At 37.2% G+C, this 21,015-nt stretch overlaps 4 protein-coding genes across 8 annotated transcripts; 2 read left to right on the top strand and 2 right to left on the bottom strand.

The window, feature by feature from the left end:
• Positions 1 to 2,543: 2,543 nt before the first annotated feature.
• Positions 2,544 to 4,373, top strand: TBL34 (TRICHOME BIREFRINGENCE-LIKE 34). The gene is made up of 5 exons (XM_089784251.1): positions 2,544 to 2,906; positions 3,061 to 3,232; positions 3,368 to 3,564; positions 3,662 to 3,823; positions 3,924 to 4,373. Exons 1-5 carry the CDS (start codon positions 2,563 to 2,565, stop codon positions 4,270 to 4,272), a joined length of 1,224 nt encoding a protein of 407 aa, XP_089640377.1. The 5' UTR covers positions 2,544 to 2,562; the 3' UTR covers positions 4,273 to 4,373.
• Positions 4,374 to 5,077: 704 nt separating this feature from the next.
• Positions 5,078 to 8,479, top strand: TBL35 (TRICHOME BIREFRINGENCE-LIKE 35). Its single transcript, XM_021434020.2, has 6 exons — positions 5,078 to 5,490; positions 5,650 to 5,932; positions 6,270 to 6,441; positions 6,670 to 6,866; positions 6,958 to 7,110; positions 7,995 to 8,479. The coding sequence occupies exons 1-6, from the start codon at positions 5,292 to 5,294 to the stop codon at positions 8,323 to 8,325; spliced, it is 1,335 nt and encodes a 444-aa protein (XP_021289695.2). The 5' UTR covers positions 5,078 to 5,291; the 3' UTR covers positions 8,326 to 8,479.
• Positions 8,480 to 9,073: 594 nt separating this feature from the next.
• LOC110420148 (uncharacterized) lies at positions 9,074 to 9,915 on the bottom strand. Its single transcript, XM_021433348.1, has 2 exons — positions 9,481 to 9,915; positions 9,074 to 9,409 (listed from the first exon to the last, which is right to left on the bottom strand). The coding sequence occupies exons 1-2, from the start codon at positions 9,889 to 9,891 to the stop codon at positions 9,182 to 9,184; spliced, it is 639 nt and encodes a 212-aa protein (XP_021289023.1). The 5' UTR covers positions 9,892 to 9,915; the 3' UTR covers positions 9,074 to 9,181.
• A 700-nt stretch (positions 9,916 to 10,615) lies between these two features.
• BRCA2B (BRCA2-like B) lies at positions 10,616 to 18,015 on the bottom strand. 5 transcript variants are annotated; one of them, XM_021433320.1, is made up of 20 exons: positions 17,837 to 18,015; positions 17,604 to 17,759; positions 16,267 to 17,292; positions 16,064 to 16,188; positions 15,819 to 15,973; positions 15,478 to 15,600; positions 15,192 to 15,389; positions 15,036 to 15,117; positions 14,892 to 14,942; positions 14,716 to 14,791; positions 14,492 to 14,603; positions 14,335 to 14,406; positions 13,522 to 13,717; positions 13,264 to 13,446; positions 12,917 to 13,059; positions 12,789 to 12,851; positions 12,483 to 12,693; positions 11,736 to 11,903; positions 11,446 to 11,649; positions 10,616 to 11,135 (listed from the first exon to the last, which is right to left on the bottom strand). In XM_021433320.1, the coding sequence occupies exons 1-19, from the start codon at positions 17,979 to 17,981 to the stop codon at positions 11,593 to 11,595; spliced, it is 3,342 nt and encodes a 1,113-aa protein (XP_021288995.1). In that variant the 5' UTR covers positions 17,982 to 18,015; the 3' UTR covers positions 10,616 to 11,135; positions 11,446 to 11,592. The 5 variants fall into 5 exon arrangements, with proteins under 5 accessions (XP_021288995.1, XP_021288996.1, XP_021288997.1 ...); XM_021433321.1 differs by having other exon boundaries at positions 11,502 to 11,649; XM_021433322.1 differs by having other exon boundaries at positions 16,273 to 17,292.
• Between the last annotated feature and the right edge of the window lie 3,000 nt (positions 18,016 to 21,015).

Genomic DNA, 21,015 nt, shown 5'->3' with positions numbered 1-21,015 from the left:
TTTCTTCTGAAAGACTTTTTCATTCAATATCTGCCGCCACCCCCACCATTAGCTTCCATTTCCATCTTCACATTCTTAACACATTACAGCATATACGAATTCGCCATAGGCTGATTCAAGGGGTGAACCTTGTTTTATTTAATCGGGAAAAGAAGTTTCCCAACTCTATTCTTTAAGCAAAGAAAACACACATCAAACAATGAGTTAAATACTCAAATATTTTTTGAACAGAACTAATTAATTTCAGCTGTAAAATCCAAACAAAAGGAATGCATACAAAATAGAACAATTTAATTCTAATTATGTTTCCGTAAACATGGTTTTCTTTTGTGCTGGTGGTGCAGTCGGTCTTTCACTGACAGGGCCTCCTATATGCTGGGAAAAATCAGTCAGCATGTGTATGAATTGGTTTTGATTGTTATAAACATGTGAATTTGCAATAAATTTGGTCAATGGCAGTACATTTTGTATCAGCGTATAATTATTCCATTGGAAGATCGGTTGCCATTCGGGTCAAGCACGGCTTATCCCCTTAGGAGGGTTTTTAAGAGATAGGTACAAAATGTAGTATTGTTGAAAATCAGTACAAGACGTTGAAAAGTTATAAGTAGATCCATGTGATAACTACCAAACGCTTTCTCTCTTTTTATATATACATATGAAAATTAAGATAAAAATTTGGATTTTAACAAATTACATATACGACGAATATTCCGTTTACTCTTCTGGTAAATAGCTGAGATCGAGGAAATCCATGGTCCACAAGCAGCAGCTCCTTTATTAAATAGAATCCAAGGAACTCGAGTTGTTTATCTTAATTACGAAATTTAGTCTGTCCTTTTAACACACACGTACATATATACGTGTACATAAGTAGTTTGAGATTGATAGATGTTAATTTCACAAGATTAGATAAAAACTTAAAAACTATTCCAATTTAAAAAATGTTTTCATGAATTTTAAGAATTTATTGCATCTCTCAAAAGTTAGAAAGATAAAAAAGGAAAAAAAAATAAAAACCAACCCTTTTGCATACATGTGACACTTTTTTATAATATAAATTTATTTTTTATATTTTTCATATTAAAAAACATTGAGTGTTTATATTATTAAAAAATAAATGTAATATAAAATTTATTAAAATTAAAATTTTTATTTTAATCTCCGTAAAAATTAAAGAGTATAAACTCAAATTTGATTAGTCATATATAGGCCCACAGTGATATACACATTGTTGTGGCGGCCTACCAAGTCAGGCTTATATCAATATCGACATTAATCAGAAGTGAGAGGTATCCAATGGAAACCTGGCCATAATTAAGTTATATAGTTATATATGAGATAAATACAGAGAACAAAGTGATGTTGCTTTCGGGACACATATAAACTAATCTCATTAGCCAATTGGAAATCATCGTTTTGTAGTTGAAATCCTTTATTATTAGTCGATAGAGAATGCCTTCATGATTTATGCTAATTATCTTTCAAGATTGAAATGCTAACATTATTATTATAACTGTGGGAGCCACTTTGCCAGTCATGATGATCATTTCAAGTTGCCACTAAATTTAACTGTTTTAACTTTCCTGTTCATATATATATATATATATATATTTTCATAGTTATCTCTGGCATAACTACCTGGGGGTTGGGGGATTCAATGATCATGAGGATGTTTCGCATTTATCAATGGCAATAATGCATACTCGGTGCCATACCTTTTCCCTGGTGTTGCTAAAAGAGGAAATGCAATATTTTGAAGAAAATGAGCTCACTCTATATATCTTGAGAAGAAAGGAAAGGTCTGTAAACCTGATGGATGCTGGTATTCTATATGCAAGAGAATTTCAGGGCAGCATAATCATGATATACTTTCATCTTTTGATTTATTTAATGAGGATTTTAATTACTTATAAATTCCTTGAGCATTAATGGTCAAACCGAGTTGAAGTATGCCGTACTTTTCCTCCTACTTTCGTACTCGAAACCGCTAGCAATTCATGTTTAGATATGTTGGTTAAATGTGGTAAGTAACAGTAAGGATCAAATACCTGGAGACAGCGAGAGACAATGACTGGGCTTTGGAGTTCTTGAGGTAACTTCAAGGCAACGGATGGGAGATGGGGAGATGTACCAACAACCCTAACCTGATGTGCATAAATTTATTTGACTAGCACAAGAATAACAGCTCAGCTTGAGCCACAAGAATGGAAAAATCTGTGTGCCTGACTCCCTTGGCATCCCAAGTTGCTCTTTCTCAAATTACCAACACGTCCATGGACGGTGGCTTCTGATGGTAGCAGTGAGGAATAACCTAGTGAACTTTTTTGGAAGTACGCATGTTCTGGTAAAACATAGCAAGAAACATCCAACAGCTACAAGTCCTGTCTGTTGCTTTCAGCAAACTACCGGATATTTGCACCTCCACTTCTCCTAATCCAAGGCAAAACAATAAATTGTGAAAATTGACTGCCACCAACCGCTGGAAATTTAACTTCAAAAAGAGGGAATTAAGAGATGGGGGAGCCGAGTCAGACGGACAAGGAAAAGAGAGGGGAGAATATGGCGAAGAAGCAGCAGGCCGTGGTTTCTGCAGCATGGGATATCAGGACCAGCTTCCAATCGCTTGTTGCCCTTCTCATTGCCATTCTAGTCGTTGCTGCTATCTATCTGAGACAAACCAATGAACAACTCTTCGAGTCCGGGACTACACTTTCTGGTGGCAGCTTGACGTCAAGGTGCAATTTGTTCTCAGGGAAATGGGTTTATGATAATGAATCTTACCCTCTATACAAAGAGAGAGAATGCACGTTTATGTCTGATCAGTTAGCTTGTGAGAAGTTCGGGAGAAAGGACCTTAACTATCGGTTCTGGAGATGGCAACCTCACGAGTGTGACCTCCCTAGGTTTCTTTTGTTCTCTTTTGCTTTTCCATTCAGTACGCATATATTTATATCCATAATAAGAACCACATAAAAACAGGGATGATGATGGCTTTAAGAATGCATTTGGCAATGTTTTTGAGCTCTGTGGAATGTTTCCTTGTTTTATGTTAATAAGGTTCAATGCCACAGCATTGCTGGAGAGGCTTAGGAATAAGAGGCTTGTTTTCGTCGGGGACTCGCTCAACAGAAACCAATGGGTTTCCATGGTCTGCCTGGTGGATTCAGCCATCCCTCCAGCCTTCAAATCCATGCATAACAATGGCTCCATAAACATTTTCAAGGCCACTGTGAGTGCTCTCTAATATTTCCAAAAGAAATCAGTAACATACATGCCAACAAAGGATTTCATATTCCTTTTTAATCTCATTGGCTTTGTGATCTTTGCTACAGTGCCTAAAATATTACTAATTCATGTTATGAAGGAATACAATGCAACAATCGAGTTCTACTGGTCTCCATTGCTGGTGGAATCCAACTCGGATGATCCAGTGAACCATCGAGTACCAAACCGGATTGTCAGAGTCCAGGCGATAGAAAAGCATGCTAGGCATTGGACAGATGCTGACATTCTCATTTTCAATACATACCTTTGGTGGAGAAGACGCCAAATGAAGGTCTTGTAAGTACATTTTCCAACCTATAATTAATCAAAACCAGCAGGTTAATTTGGTGTCGACCAAGTTTTAATTCGATGTGGCTCTGATATTAATTATCAGGTGGGGATCTTTCGAAAACCCTGAAGATGGGATTTATAAAGCAGTTATGTTGCCAAGGGTATACGAGATGGCCCTACAGACATGGGCACAATGGTTGGAGGTTCACGTCAATAGGAACACGACCCAGTTGTTCTTCATGAGCATGTCACCAACTCACCAAAAGTATACTATAAAACCTGCCTATATATATAATCTCTTCCTCATAGATTTAACAATAAATTTAATGATCAAACACATCAACCTGTCATGTAAAAACTTTCAGGGCCGACAAGTGGGGTGGAATCCGAGGTGAAAATTGTTACAGTGAAAAAGAACCGGTTAGCAAGGAAGGATATGTGGGAGACGGAGCCAGTCCAAGGATGATGCGTGTAGTCGATAGCGTGCTTGGGGAGTTGAAAACCAGAGGGTTAAACGTCCACATGATGAACATCACACAGCTATCAGATTACAGGAAAGAAGGTCACCCATCGATTTACAGGAAGCATTGGGAAACAATAACGGAAGAACAGTTAACGAACCCCAAAAACTATTCAGATTGTATCCATTGGTGCCTCCCTGGAGTGCCTGATGTGTGGAACGAGCTGCTCTATGCCTACATTCTTCAACTTTGACAATTCCTTTCCCCCATCACCCCAATGAAATGTTAATGAAAATTAAGAAGCTTTGTAACTTTTGGATTGAATGAATTAGAGCTGACAACATTTCCACAGAAGATGATCTTTTTTACCTTTCTTTGTAAAAATTTGCAAATGAAGCTTAGATACTTAGGTTTCTCAAGCACACCAAAAGCCCCAATATAAATCCTCTTTTTACATTTTATATTATCAACTAAAAATTCGAATATTCAAATCATAAATTTTAAATTTCAATCTCTAAATCATAAATTTCAAATTGTAATATAAGAAATTTAAAAAACTTATGACGTAAAATTATAAAAAACCTCCAATTGAGACATCAAGTAAAGACAAAATTTTTGTTCTAAAAGTAGTCGGATATACAATTTTTAGTAATCATATCTTTATTTAAAGAGGAATTTAGATAAAGAAATGTAATTGTTTGTTAGAAGTTCAAATGCAAATAAAGAAATATGTCTACCAAATTTCCATTAGGTACAAATATTTTATTAGGCTAACAACCTTGCACCATCACAAACTAACATTACCCAAAAATAAAACTAATATTGTATTCATAAATTCAGAATTTAGTGTTCATATAACTTTAATTAAATAGATTATATGATTCTCAAATAAATTATGAACTTTTCATATAATTGATAGCTGCCAATAATTATGGTCAGGGTTTTTGGTGGACATGGAAGAGCCAAGACAAACAATGATAGAATACTCCTAAATGCACCAAACCACCTATCAATCGCCAATTAAAGTATCAAGAACAGCAGCAATCAGCTGGATAATCAGCCGTAACTACAGCTGGCACAATCTCCTTGTTAAGAAGTTATGACCTCTGCATGGGCTTTTATATTACAACTATTAAATGGCAAACTCAATGTTCTTACATTAAAATCTTTACTTTAAGTAGGCAAATCCAGTTAGTACTAGTTATGCCTTAGAAGTAGCAGGCTGCAATTTGGGAAGCTCGAGGTGGTGTCCTTGGGGCTCTGCCATTCAGCATGTCGGTGACACCTAGATGGGGCAGAAAGAAACCCCATTTCCCTTTGCTTGCAGTTCTTCTCCTGGTTTTCATAGCTTGTTCGATTCTCTACAACGAATTCAGCATTCAACAAATCCATGAAAGCCCGGATCATGCTCCTCACAGTCAAGAATCTTCATTTACTTATGTAAAACCAAATCTTCCAAAAGGAGCTTCAGGTGTGGTTATCATCTTCAATCTTTACTGCCTTTTTTTTTTTTCTAAAACAGTTCTTCTTGGTCAAAGTTCATCTTTTAGAATTTCAACAAAGTTCAAGTCTTTGTGAGATTTTGGTATATTAGAATAACTGGGATTTGGCTATTTATGTGTGTGTTTAGAGGTTTTGGATAGATTCAGTAGTTGCAACACTACAAGGGACTACAGCGGGAAGAAAATCCAGTGGGTTGACCCGGATGCAAAATCGGGTCGGCGAAGCAGGGTAAACCAAGAGAGCTGTGATGTATTCTCTGGAAAGTGGGTGTTTGATAACACATCGTATCCACTTTACAAAGAGTCCGACTGTCCGTATATGTCGGACCAGTTGGCATGTCATAAGCATGGGAGGTCTGATTTGCAGTACCAGTATTGGAGATGGCAGCCTCATAACTGCAATTTGAAGAGGTAATGTCCTTTTTTGTTGTTGTTGTTGTTGTTTCCCTTTAGGTAGATGTCATATTATATAGTTCAGATGATTGCTTGTTTTTTGCTGTGTCCTAGATTTGCCGGTTCTAGCCTTTAATGGTAGTAGCTTAGTTGATAAATTGAATACGAGGAGGTATAGCTAATTCAAGAGAGATGGGTGATCTGTCCCAATTCAAATGCAACTGATGCCATGTGAAGATTAAAATTTGATTTTTCCAAGTAGTGAAATTGCCAGTTAACATTTTGGCCATAGATGATAGAACTTTCTCCTGATTGAAATTGATTTTTTTTTGTCCTTTATTCCCTGGTGTGTTAGATGGAATGCGACTGAAATGTGGGAGAAGTTGAGAGGGAAGAGGCTAATGTTCGTGGGGGATTCTCTGAATAGAGGTCAATGGATATCAATGGTGTGTTTGTTACAGTCAGTGATCCCAGCAAATAAGAGATCCATAACTCCTAATGCTCAGCTTACCATTTTCAGAGCAGAGGTAAGCCAGGAAACATCCTCTAAGAGGTTTGAATATAAAGCATAAGAAATCCACGTATCATATAAGGGTGATTAAATTTTTCTTTAAGTTTGTCTATGTATTATTCTTTGTGAGGGCTTGCCTAGAGAATAAATAGAAATTTATGAAACATCATAAGCTGGTGATGGATCTTGGAAATCTGATATTTCAGTACATCATGGCTGTGTGCTACTCTTGTGTCGTTTGCAGGAATATAATGCCACTGTTGAATTTCTATGGGCTCCACTTTTGGTTGAATCTAATTCTGATGACCCAGTGAATCACAGATTAGCTGAACGAATAATCCGTCCTGATTCAGTACTTAAGCATTCATCACGGTGGGAGCATGCAGACATACTAATTTTTAACTCGTACTTGTGGTGGAGACAAGGCCCTGTTAAGCTGTTGTATGTATAATAGCAGACAGGTTCTAGTTTAGGAAAGATAAATATATTTTTAAGATATATTGAATTCCTAATATACTTGCAACTTTTGCAGATGGAGTGCTGAGGAAAATGGAGCCTGTGAGGAACTCAATGGGCTGGGAGCCATGGAGTTGGCCATGGGAGCTTGGGCAGACTGGGTAGCATCTAAAGTCATTCCCCTAAAGAAACGTGTCTTTTTTGTTACTATGTCACCAACACATTTCTGGTGAGGGTCTTACCCCTGACCTGAATTATTCTATACTTCTCATCATTTGGATAAGTCATCCGTTGAAAGTGTCATACTTATTCAATTGCCACAAATCATACTATAGAGGCATTTGAGGCAGAGATGAAGGATCATAAGACTAGTACTGCATCATGGAGTCACTAATGGTACTGTTTTCACCTGGTTAAAGTTTGCAAACTTATTAATTGTCATAAATGGTACTATAGAGGCATTTGAGGCTGAGATGAAGAATCTATAAGACTAATAATGCATCATGGAGTCACTAATAGGATTGTTTTTAGTATCCACAGCCATTGGCCCTACCATGGAGTTGTGTGACAATAGAGGTTCATAATATTTCCTTTGTCAAGAATCAACTTTAGTATGCTCTAGTGCACTTGCTGGGGTTTGAGATCCTAGCTGATTTGGAAATATTGAAGCTTATAGGACCTACGGATTAATAAACTGCATGAGATAGAAAATTTTTCTTACTTAGGTTTTACTTGCATGAAAATCATTGTTGGCCATCATATGTGCCCTTCAATTTCATGGAGTTGATTTGATGTCTTGATCGATGTTTCCTTTTAAAGTTTTAAGTTTAAAAATGGACGCCTTATGTAACTGTCATGGCTAGTTCTTGTTACCAAACTGCAGGGCAGCATCTACAAGAGTATGGTGCTCCTATTGGTACCATGGCATGTTTAGCTGAATTATTTACTACATTTCGTTTCAATTGTTCATCGTATTAATGATTGGCAAGCTCCTAGAATGTGAAAAGAGAAGCTGCTTCCCTTGCTTGAGGTCTTTTTACCTTTTCCATCTTCAGCTGGGGGCTCTTTTAATAAATTTTGGCATATATTTACTAACATTTTCCCATTAATCAGGAGTCAAGAGTGGGAATCGGGAAGTGATGGAAACTGCTATAATCAAATGACACCAATCACTCTGGAGGGCTACTGGGGGAGTGGTTCCGACTTGCCTACCATGCGCATGCTGGATAAAGTGCTTTCCCGATTGGGTTCAAAGGTATCTGTTATTAATATTACTCAGCTCTCAGAATATCGAAAAGATGGGCACCCTTCCATCTATAGAAAATTTTGGGAGACATTGAGCCCCCAGCAATTGGCAAACCCTGCAAGCTACTCTGATTGCATACACTGGTGCTTACCAGGTGTGCCTGATGTGTGGAATGAACTAATATTCCATTTTTTGTAAAAAACAAAATAAAAAATTGAAATTATTTTAGTTGCTTTACATACAGCAAATAGGAAAAGGAAGTTTAATTGTTAATTCTTTTCCATTCCTGGGATGGGAATGACAAACTGTATTTGCACTGAAAGGATTGCTTATAACACCTGAAATTATATTTCTTTTGTCTAAAACCTGAAGTTCAGAGAGCATGAACTTTCTTTGTTATCTTAGTACGTCTGACTATTCAGTGCGAGCAATTTGGCTAATGCTTTTCTTATGCCTATTGTCGGGTTGCATACGGGTACCTTGTGCTTGTGGGAGTAAAGAATAAGCAAGAATTCTACTTGAAACCATGCTTCCACGATACAAAAGCTTAGTTTTATGCTTTTCAGCTCTCTGTATTCGATGCCCAGAGCTGGTGATGTCAATTTGCATAGTTAAAAAGTTCATTCAAACAATAGACAAGAGCATCATGTATATATATGTTCTAGGCTTCAAGCCAATCGAAAGAAGGAACGAGGCTAGGGTCAGCCCATCCCAAAATCTTCTATGGGTTAGGAATGGGTTTAGCCCAGACCCGAACTATAAGACTCTAATCCAAGTATTCCTTTTGGATACAGAATCAGACTGAAAAAGAATTCCCAAGAATAAACATCGTCATCATTTTCAATTAAAATTACCTATGTGTTTTCATCAAGGAAAAGAGCACTAAATATGTTTAATTGCATCTGTGTTAGGAAAAGAGCACCAAATAAGTTTAATTGCATCTGTGTTAGCTTTCCTATCTGGGTTTTTTCTTTATATCCAGGAAGAAAAAGACTAGATAATGATTTATCCTATATATACTTCCACCATAAACCAGTTCTTTGCCAAGCTCCTGCTAGTTTGAAACCATACCTTCCTTCTCAGGAACATGGCGGGTCAAGGAATTTGAAACGGAGAGGGAAAGCATCAAGTTGATGCCATTGCATTCTTGGGACTGTCCTACTGACAAGAAGGTTCCTGATGCTCGAAGAACATTCCCATGATCGTTGCATGTACAATAATCCTGATCTTTTGCTTCACCATTTTCAATCGAGGCTGCCAATATTGTTGATGGCACTGTTTTCTGCAACAAAATATTCATTAAAAACAATACAGGGAGACCTCTGAAAATAGCTTAAAGAACATTTTACGCACCTTCCTGTAAATGGTTCCATCCTCCTCTACATACCAACCAGCCTCCTGACAAAGAGCTTTCAACAGATCATTGGTATCGGCATGCTTAGGAAGCTTGTAATTCCCATGCTCCTTGAGCCCTGCAAAGATGTTCTGAGCCACCGCTCGTCGCCTTCTCTCCCTTTGCTTATTCTTTTGGCGCTCGTTCTCGGTCGGAAACCGATACCTAGTGACTATTCCACCATCTTTGGTGGCTCTATGAACTATCCATGGCCCCTTGCTCTTCTTGATGCATCCTCTCAATGTAGTTTTCTTCTCACCCGCCATACCTTTTCTTTTCAGCTTTGCTCCTTTGCTGTTCTGAAAATGGCTATACAAATACAAAATAAAGCACCAAAAGAGAGCAAAGTGAAGGGTACGGTTTTGTACCATCAGGTCCAGACAGCATAATGACAATGGAACATTCCTGAACCAGGTTGCTATGGTGTGACAACGTTTGCCAGTCATTTGGGGATTAAAGCCTTAGCCCATTGTTACTTGAGATTAACTCCCCCATTTAGCTTAGTTTGTCTTCAAAACTCATTGATTTCCCATGCAAAAGTAGTGCTTTTTACTTCTTTAACAGAATTATCCATGTCTGCACCTGAAAAAGAATAATATATGTTTGGCCGCAGGAAACTGTAAAAAAGTAAATAATAAGTGAGAGGGTGGTAAAAAAAAAGGACGAATGGAAAGAATGGGTGAGGCCCGCCCCTCCATTTGCTGGTGTAGGCCTTCATCGACAGCCGTTCGCTTTAGCTGTTAATTTAGGCAACATGGGTCAATGGTTTGATGGAAAGCTCACGTTTCTGTGTTAAAGGTGCTTTCTTTGCAGCATTTTTCAACCCATAACAGAAGTGTGACGGTCGAGTACATTATTGAATGGGATATTATTAATATTTTTTAATGATATTATTTTTATAATCAATAATATAAAAAATATTTATATTTTTATAAATATTATTAAAAATTATAAAACCAATCAAATTGATTAAATATAAAACAGTTGTTACAATTAATCGAACATAAGTCGATGTCAAATATAAATCAATTTCAATTCTTTTAATTTTACTATATAATTCAGTCAATTTAATTATTTCTTATTAAAAATTTAAGATCGACTGAATCAAATACTTAATCTAATTTCTATAAGAAAAAATTACAATATTTGTAAAGTATATACAAATAAGTTCATTTTAACATGCCCTTTCGCTAATAAATTCCGACCCGGAACATAAGCAAGGCAGCAAAGATTAAAGAGACCAAGATTGAGCGGGGCCCAAATTTTATTAGCAACTTACAGCAAAATTAATCAATGGCATCTCCCAATAGTTTAGCTGCCTGGATATATAGGAGAATAACAAAACTAGGGGATCCTATCTATCTCAAACCCCAGCATAATTACACATAAAAGGCCTAGCAAAATATATACATTCTTAGCTATGTGACACACATTTGTTTCCCTCTGTCATTTCTAAACTTGGTCCCTTCAACCAGAACTCGAAAAAAGGATTGTGCTGTGACCAAATTCAAGTGCTTTCGTACCTTTTCAAAGTCCGGATGATCAAAATAATGGCTCCAGGCCTCCAGGTTCCTGGAGGACTATGTCAGCTGCCCAGTGGATGTTAAAGAAAGACCTGCATAGGGAGAATGTCATGAGCTTAAACCAATTCATGTCCAAGTTTAAAACCCCGAAAAAAGATCTTGCTTCAATAGATCATGTGTATATCATCACTAAAATTTGGTCCGAACTATAACTTCACATCTAAGCTACCTGCCTGCTAATGCTATTTTTCCGGTCAATTGAACTAAAGGACTATGAACTGGAATAAAGATTGCAAAAGTATTCAAGGATAGGCTTCCTCCAGGCAGGCAATCGCAAATCAGTTTCCAATATTATTGGAAATGCAATAAAAAGATAAAAGGTAAGAAAGAAACTAGTCTTACACGATTAAAGTTGACCTGCGAGAAGACTAGTGGTGACAGCAAATAGAGATAGCTACCTCAGTCTTGATGTCAAACGATAAGGGTCCATATGATGTGCAAGCGTGCTTGCTGCTAGTTGGTCCAAATCAAGTCAGCTAGTTTGACAGATTAGCCTCCACGATTGTCAAGAATAAATAAAACCTTCTCCCTTAGTTTGCCAATAATCTGCATGAATAAAGTCAAGTACTAAAGGTAAATATAGTAGTGGGCATTAAAGACTAAGCATCACTTCTAAATTCGATAGTGCGCACCGAGTTAGATGCCTTTGCCCATGTCTGAACAGAGGCACCAGCAATTCTAAGGTGAGAACAAATTGAGGGATTCAAATTTAAAAAGTATGCAGAATTTTCTGTTGCTTCGGCAACCCAGAGATGATTCATTTGATCCTTTGCTTTCTTGATAAGGTTACAGAAGCCTACCTGCAAGTTAGAGTTACCATTAAATAAAAAATTAGAAAAGAAAATTGACTTCTTTATAATATTTTGACAAGGAGAGTTGGTGATATCTGATAAGCAGGAATCACCAAAGAATTCAGCTATGGTTACCAGAACTATGATGTTTAGTCAAATCAATACTTCAGACAACCATGAAATCCAGATTCCAGAAGCACGTTGACTAAATGCGTCTGTACTAGATTTGGCAAAACTATTAACTTAATAGATTTTGTTGCCTGGTATATTGATTAATACAGTGTATTGTACAGCTTCAGTCAAAACGCTAATCAACTAGTTACATAGACGCAATGCAATAGGTCAATTATTAAGTTTGACAAGTACTTATCTGATGACCGTAGTTCACCTGAAGCTTTCAGTGAGATAGAACATCACTATCCAAATATTTATCTATTCCCTAACTTGTAGGAATAGTCCTTATATATGACTTGGCATTTCTATAAACATGTCTCACCTAACAAATTTTCCCAAAATTTTTCAAAACCTTATCACTTTCAAAGGGCAATCCCATTTTCGAGCACAAAAAAAGAACACTCTACAACTCACCATGGATCCCACTAGGTTAGAGTTGATTGGTGCAAATGAGTCCTTATCAATGCATGATGAGCAAAAGCTGATGGCAAGCAAAGAATCTGATAATCCTTCTGACGGTAAATTTGAAATGGAATCATCTGTCACAAACACCCACTGTTTCTTTTGATGAGCAGCCGTATAGACTTCCCCCACGTACACAACATATACAGCAATGTCAAACTCACTGAATAACCCGAAAGAAAAATGAATGAAGAAACCAAGATTTTCAGAAGAAAACAGCTAGGCATTAGCATGTGAAGGTAGAGGAGATAGATTTACCTGGAAAGAGGAATTTCACCTAAATTTGACAATTTCGTTGACTTTCGCTGACTGAAAAATGGCCTGTAGAGGACAAGCGTGAGCTGGAACCAACTTATGATAACAGAGCATGCAGATGAACAACTTACTCAAAGCATTCCGTTGCCATGGGAGATAAAGGCTGCCATTTAGAGGTAAATCCTCGGGCTTGTAAATAAAGGGCTTCTGAATCTGAGTTCATTGGTATAAGCCCAGCAACGACATATGCCTGCCCCTCAACCAGCTCGCTTTTCTGTTTCAGTCATACGTATCTTTGTAATTAAACAATTAAGTAAACTAAGTTATTCTATTAAACTTAGGATTAACCCTGCCCGACTAAAGGAGACACAAGGACAAATTATATAGCACATGCTTGTAAAAGTAGAAAACGGCACGTGCACAAGGAGATAAAGCTAATCCAAAGAAGAGAGTAGAGCAGGATAACACTCAGATTCACCTGCTTTTCTGTAGGATTCCAAATGGTTATTATGCCTTCTTTAGGTCTTCCCTTTCCATGATATTTCCTAGTGGTTAATCCAACAACTCTCACCCTTATGAATGGGACAACATCTCGCTCATTTAAGCCAGCCTCTGCCAAAGCTTTCTCGATTGATTTCTCCATCTCCAACTGCCTGGTTGCCTACAGTCACATCTGCATAGTTAATATCACTTTCTAATTTAGATTTTTCTTTCAAGGAAAGTAGCTGAAATGCACCTCAAGTTTTGATTTATATGTAGCAAAGGAAGTTAGTTGCTCTGGGCTCATTTCTGCCATTAAGACTTCTGGCTCAGCAGCTGTCTCAAGAATTTTTAAGATTTTTGCTCCTTCACTCTCAATGTCATTAAGGATATGAGAACTGTTGACCCCTCTTTGATACTCAGATATAACGTGATCTACAACAACCAAGCACCTGCAGCAGGAAAAATATCGAGCGTGTAAAGCCTATTGTACTATGTACTCACAATTACATAGCCAGTTAAAGGCCTGACTTCAAAAAATTTCCAGTTAGAATACCAGTCCTTATTTCACATCAGTAAACTTTTGGTTTTCCTCTGCTATTACCACAACACATCCTAATGAATGTTTAAGTTTGTTAAGAAGAATCAAACTGGTAGCGTTAACCAGTTGATATCCTTTAGTAGAGCACATCATAGTAATTTAAGCAACAGGAATTGATAGAGTCAGTATAACCAATAGTCGAGAAAACCCATATTACTACTGGAGAATGAATGTTTATGAAGTTAAAAGGCAGTATTACTCTTTTTTATAAAGACAGTTTGCATCAAGGAAGAAGGACTAGGTCTAATAGAGAGAAGATAACAGCATATTAGTTGGAAAAAAGCACATAAAGTTGAATTTTATCAGACAAAGCCTGGTAAAAGACTGACTGATGAAGGTTATGTGAATGCCATAAAGCGCAGCTGATGTATGCATTACGTTAAGTTAACGCCACCATAATGGCATGAAATTACAATACAGAAAAGAGGATTCCGACATTTTAAATGAAGACAAAATAGAGTAGGTCACCTTTGATTGTGCTGTTGAAGCATTCTATTCTCCATCCTCTCGGATCTGACAATTGACCCCCCATTACTCAACCTGGATGGAAAAAACAAAATAAACTAAAAGCGCCCCATGCAATGCCGTTTTCACATAAATTGCAGACAAATCACTTTCCAGTTACCTCTCCCTGTAGAGAACAGGGTATATCCGAGTGACTCCAACTAAAGTCCAAGGCACTGGACCCCCATCACTCTTGATGCACCTAAATGCCAAAGGAATACCAACACCCTTGCCTGAAGACATTAATTGAAAAATCATGCTTGAGGAGGCAAGGGGAATCTTGATTTTTCTTGTCATATGAAACTCGTAAACAGAAGTTAGCAATATAATGTAAACACTACTTACAAAATCCCAGTCGATCAGCCCAATGAGCTCTAAATGTTCCATTTATGTTCAAAAGTAAACTTATTGCACTTGATGCCTGAAATTCAAGGGGGAAAAAAAAGAAAATGACGAGACTCCAAATGACAAAGCAATTTCAAGAATTTAACTTTCTTAAAAAACTTCAAATCAGCCAGAACCTCAAGGGGTGAAACAGGCCCAACCCAGCCACACAATCCTGCTCCCCAGATCTTCAAAAGACAAATTACTCCATAAGAACAAGGTGAACTTTACAGAATGCTCTAATTGAAGAGGGGAAATTGAGACACAAATGAACAATTTACCCGAAGTTTCTGTCCCACAAATAATTTTCCAGCAGCAAGCTGCTTTGATAGCAATACATCCAAAACAGCATCCATTGAATACCTGTAAGCCAAGGCATCTTTTACATGCAAAAAAAAATTAATGTAGCATAAGCAGTAAAATGGGAATTAGCTTACCACCCATCTGTTAGTTCCACTTTTGCATTACCGCTATTATCAGCTCCATTTGTAATCACTAGATTTGTCTCCATCTTTGGTTCAGAATTTGACTGAATATTTGAAATGCATAGTACCAACATTGTAGAAGGCGAAGCATCCCCTTCAAGAATTCTTTTTATTGCAGAACGGTGTGCATGATTTACTTCCCTATCGTATCTAGAAAAATGGATCATAAATTGTTTTCATAAATATCATGCCAAACCAAAGTTCAGAGGTAAACATATTACTCACTGTATTTGGATACCTGTACTTTAGTTCCTCGAGTACATTGGAGATGGTCAAAAATTTTCCAGCACATTTGGAAGGATAGCGCCTCTCATAACACACAAGTTTCCAAACAATCCACTTATAGTGATTTGCAACCCACCTAGACGTATACAAGGGTAACCAGAATGGTTTAATGCATATAAAAATACATTGCTGAATGCAGATGATAAACAGTGCTTGCAGGTATAGCCCAACTGTGAGCAAGCAACCAAAAGCATCAATTTATGCATAACTTATTGTAGCACATGGAAATCATAATAATAAGGTTTATGTAGTAAACAAATGAAGCAGGCACGGAGAAGAGAAAGAGGCAATTACTCTTTAGAAATGTATTGCACAGAAGCTCCAGAATGAGCCAACATGTCATAAAAAGCTTCTGCCCCAATGCTACGTAAGCCAGATTCATCTTTAAACATATACTTAACTGCATTTTCTGGTTTGATCTGTTTCTCTTGGTCTGACAAACACTCCAACTAAATCAATTCAGGAATATAAACAGGTGTCAATGCTGAGAAAAGAATCAATTTCTTGAAAGCAATTGATAGTTCTGAGAGGCTGTGTACCATGCTGCAGGCTGATGGAGGCACTGCAAAATATTCCTTCATATATACTCTTGGCACTTGAAATGGATATTTAGTGGAAATTGTTCTTTTGCAATATGAATGATCATCTGATGAAGTAGATAAAGCTGACGAAAAGCATGTATCAAGGAGCATAAACCAAGATGATAAAAGTAAAACAAGTTCTTAAGGCTTGATAAAATTACCATTACCTACAAAGGAAACATCTTTATTCAATGGAGCAGAGAATTCAGAACAGCGGGGTCTCTTGTACGGAGAAATAAAACTTGATCTTCCAATTCGCTTCTTTTCAGTCATCAGCCGTTTGTTATTTGTTTGAGATGTGACAAAGTTATTTGAAATATCAACCAATGGGCCGCCAAATGACTTTCCAAGCCTTGGCAACGAAATGTTAGTTACCAAATTTTTCTCAGAAGTACTATTGTTTAAAGACTTCTGAGCAGAAGGCATATTGGTGGTCGACACACATGCACTAGAATTTCCAACTGCATCAAATTTGTCAATCAAGTTAGTCCCACAACATATTTTTTCTGAATTAAATATGGGCCTCATTTGCTTGAAAGATGCTTTCAGTGGAGATATAAAATCCTTGGATGTGTCTTTACTCTTTATTGTTCCTTGAAGGGAAAAGGAAGTGAAAAAATGGTTTTCCTTGTTTGATGAAGCATCATTAAACTTTTCCTTTGGAACCGTAAACGGTGAAACCTCTTCTTCCACTTCACCAAAGAAATTCCCTAGCTCTGGATCACCAAGAAGACTCCTTGCACGTTTCAATGCATCACTTGAAACTGATAACGACCTTCCACCAGCAGTATGAAACTTGATTGGAGGTGGCTTGGGAGCTGAATCAAACTCTTTGGAATGCACGGGCGTTGAGTCATTTTCACTGCCTACTGTACTTACTAGTGAACCATTCCTAGAGTTTAACAATTGCCTTGATTCTGCAAAAATATCCGCAACCCCAGTATTTCGTAAACCTTCTTTTTTCTCTGAATGAGAAAAACTTTGCCACCAACAAGGCTCATTAGTTGCAGGTAACTTCTTTGGATGTTGAAAACCTTCAAAACTGTGATGTTCATTATCTTGTTCCGGTCCCAACAATGTCTTAGCTCTGACCAAACCAGCTGAAGATATGTTAACCATTTTCCCAGAGCCCGTTTGAAAAAGAGAGTTAGAGCAGCCGAATCCATTGTTTCTAGGAACCACTTCGCCTGTGCAGCAGAGAAGTCAAAAAAAGGAGCTGGTTCCGCAACTGTACAACCATCTTTGTCGATTAACAGTGAATACATTTAATGATTTTTTAGTGACCGCTGTTTAGTTCCTATAAACTAGAGAAATAATTCGAAACATAATTTCAACACTTATAGTTTTCATGATTTTTCTTCAGCTCCAAATTTTGAGATATTAACAGAAAAGCCCAAATCACAGATTCTTTCAACATAAAATGCTGCAAATTAATGAATGAAAAAGCCAGATGCACGTTATTAAAGGAAAAGAGAGAGAGAGAGAGAGAAGCGTTTACTTGCAGAAACAGTAGTGTCACCGTCATCGTCGCCAAGAATAGACAATGCTTTTGCAATGGAAGACTCTTTCAAAGCCACCGATTTACCTAATCCGGTTCTAAACATCGGACATTTCCCGACTCCTGCATCTCCGTTCTCAATAAGCTTCGAGCATCCTGCGTTTGGTTCCAACAAAAATCTCAGAGCAAAATAACTAAACTATACATGTGAAAACCATTCAGAGACTTATTACCTTGAAGCAGGAGATCGGCCCTGGAAGGGAGTGGAGGAACCGGAGCGCGGTTCGGCTCATCGTCCGGTTTAGACGGGAGGATACGACCGGAAACCTCCCACCGGAAATCGTTTCCGGCCTCAGAGAATATCTGCCACGTCGTCATTTTCCTGATTCCGCTTAAAGGCTTCTCTTGGACGTCGCTGTTGTTTGGCTATTAACATTTTGAAAATTTTTCTTTTTTATCGGAGTTTTCTTCTTTTGGGAAAGGCGGGAACTTAATTTGCTATGGAGGGTAAATTTTGGGCTTCCTCGGCCCGATCAAATATTATAGTCATCTTTACTTGGGCTTACAAGCCCATTTTATTGGTGGAGTTAGCCCAAATAATTGGGCATCGACCGGGAAACCATTCGAATTTGATTTCAAAATTAATTTATGCAATGAATTTTAAGTAGTTAATTTTTTTTTATAAATTTATATGCCAAAATACCATATAATTCAATAGCATTATACTATATTCTAAGTTTAGATTTGAAATTAAGTGATTAATTAACTGAGTCTTAATTTCATGATACAATTATTGACATGTTTGAAAATTTGATTCTTCTATTATTTTTAATAAATAAATACTCATAAATCTAATATTTATTATCTTAGAACAAAACAACATCATTTGCTGTTGTTTAGTAATCTCAGTGCATATGGCTCTTAGATAGCTCGATTGATTTTTTATGACAAATGTTAACATGTCTTAAAGTTAGACTATTCGATTAATTTTAGTCAATAAATGGTCATAAAATGTTATTTATTATTTTTATTATTTATGAAGTTAAGTAAATGATTTTTTTATCGGGATTCTTTTGTCTTTGGAAAAGAAATAGCATTACACGAGTAAAATAAAATCGTTAGAGATGATTATAACTTTTACTGTTATGATTATATAATTTATATAATCAAATAAGATCGTTAGTTTTACATGACATAATATGATTAATATTTAATAAATTCATTTAACCACAATTAATTTATTTGAATGAATATCATAAATAAGCTAAACAAATCATATTATATGAATTGACATTATAACACGATTAATTAAATAAATTAAATGTATGATAGGTAAATCAAGAAGGTTTAACTTGTATTAAAACAAATTAAATTGACTTTAAATTTAAATCTATTTAACTAAATGCTATTTGAGAGATGGGTAAAAAGTTGCTTTTGGACCAAATGCAACATGAGGAACATAAAAACAAAATGAATTAATGGAATCTCCACTATTCATCGGGGAAAATAAAAAACGACAACATATAAGCCAAATATGAGAATGTTGAGATACAGATTCTTCCATGGCAATGCTTGAAGAAATAATCTAATAGTATCTAAGAGACAGCTCATGGGCTAAGGAGTGCGGACCCATGAAATCTATCACCCTCTTTTTTACCCAGAGCATGTGAAAACCTTGGAAATCACACGATCGTTTGTCATGTGGGGCAGAAGGAAGGATTTGTTTGGTTTGGGGGAAAATGGGAAGAAAAATAGTCAATCACCATGTGTGCTTGATTCAAAGGTTGATGGGATGATGACGTGGGAGTAGGTACACCGTATAATCATTGCGTCAGATTAATAAGGTGGGGAGGGGGTGTGGGGGAAACTGGGGTCAGGGAACCTTCGCCTCATCTCATCCAGAACCAGAACCAGAACCCTAACGCTGGACCTGGCGTTGGGTCGCATTACTCGCATCAACAAAATCCGGTCCCCAAATATATTCACCAAAAGTTATGTCGGGTGCGGGGCCCTTCTTCCCCATTTCACCCATGATCCCCACATTTATGCCTCATTCCCCACGGACCTATGAAATTATTATTCATTTTTGGGAAAATTGGTAATTAAATATGTTGAGATGTCTAATTCAGGGAGATGAGTGTCTTATTGTAATATAAAATATATTAAAATTAAAAATTTGATATTAGAAGAGAGAGACATGTATATAGAGAAGATCAGAATAATAATAAATGATATTGTACGTATTGCGTATGTAAATATAAACGCATACTTATTATTTACTTGTTACGGATGGACAATGGCCCAATGGGGCAGGAATTGGGAAATACTACTGCGGCCCGAACCAAAAAGATGGGCCCTCGAGTGTTAATCGCTGGACGTCTGGTCCCCACGTGGCGGATTCAGAACGAATCAAAGGGGCCATGATGTGACCACCACCTATCACCGCAATCCTTTCACTACGGCAGGCCCGGCCTTTTGCTCCTGAGCCCCGTTTTCACCCCACCCTTTGACCAATTGCCATTAAACTCTTTTTTCAAAACAAAAAGGGTAAAAAATAATAATAATAAAAAGTGAAACCAGAATTAATTTTAAATTAAATGTTCGTTTTAAAATCACGACGTGGAACCAAAATAAATACTAGTTTCATTTGTTAATCTTTTTATAATAAATTATCATGTGTTACGTTAATTGTTCGTCATGTATTGACATGTGTGAAGAAAAGAATTGATAAAAAAAATCCGAACATATAATGTTCGTCTTAAAACTTTAAGAACAAAAATATGAACAATTCTAAGCACTCTGTTCTTTGAAGAAAAAGTGTAAAGCAAAGCTACATGCTTTTATTTTGTGTAAAGGAAGATCCCCTCCACGCCCACCTTCAGTGCATGTGTGCAAAGTCTACACTAGGCGACATGGAGAAAAATATGATTGTCAGTTGGATTAGATTTGCTAAGCAATGTGTAAATATAAGACAGCGAAAAAGATGGTCAAGTTTGTTCGGGTGAGAAAGCGATGGCAACTAGATATGTTCGAACAACTTGAAAGATGAACAATGAGGCTCGACCTCAGTCCCTAACCACGACAAAAATGAGATTAGACCCAGTTTGCAGGAGCTTTCTCTTTCTCTTTCTCTTTACTCGTTTGACTGCCTCCGCCACCCAACCAATCACCCATTCTTGCTTGGAAAATGGCTGGCACAACTGTGGAAAACGCGCATGGGTTCTTGAAAGCCGTCCGATGTTAACACGGGGTTTGATCCTGTGGACAGGGATTCCGCCCTTCCCTGGCAGGTTTAGTGGTATGACCAGTAAGTAGAAGGTGCACCCCCTCCCTCAAAAGATCTGAAAAAACCTGAGCGACCACTTCTGCACCAGTAGCAGAATGGCAGGTGCCGTCATTAAATTTTTCCAAG

Source organism: Theobroma umbraticum, unplaced genomic scaffold, assembly GCF_002168275.2.
Source record: "Theobroma umbraticum cultivar Fairchild unplaced genomic scaffold, ASM216827v3 scaffold_86.0, whole genome shotgun sequence".
Classification (NCBI taxonomy): Eukaryota; Viridiplantae; Streptophyta; class Magnoliopsida; order Malvales; family Malvaceae; genus Theobroma; species Theobroma umbraticum.
This window is presented reverse-complemented; position numbering and strand designations above follow the sequence as displayed.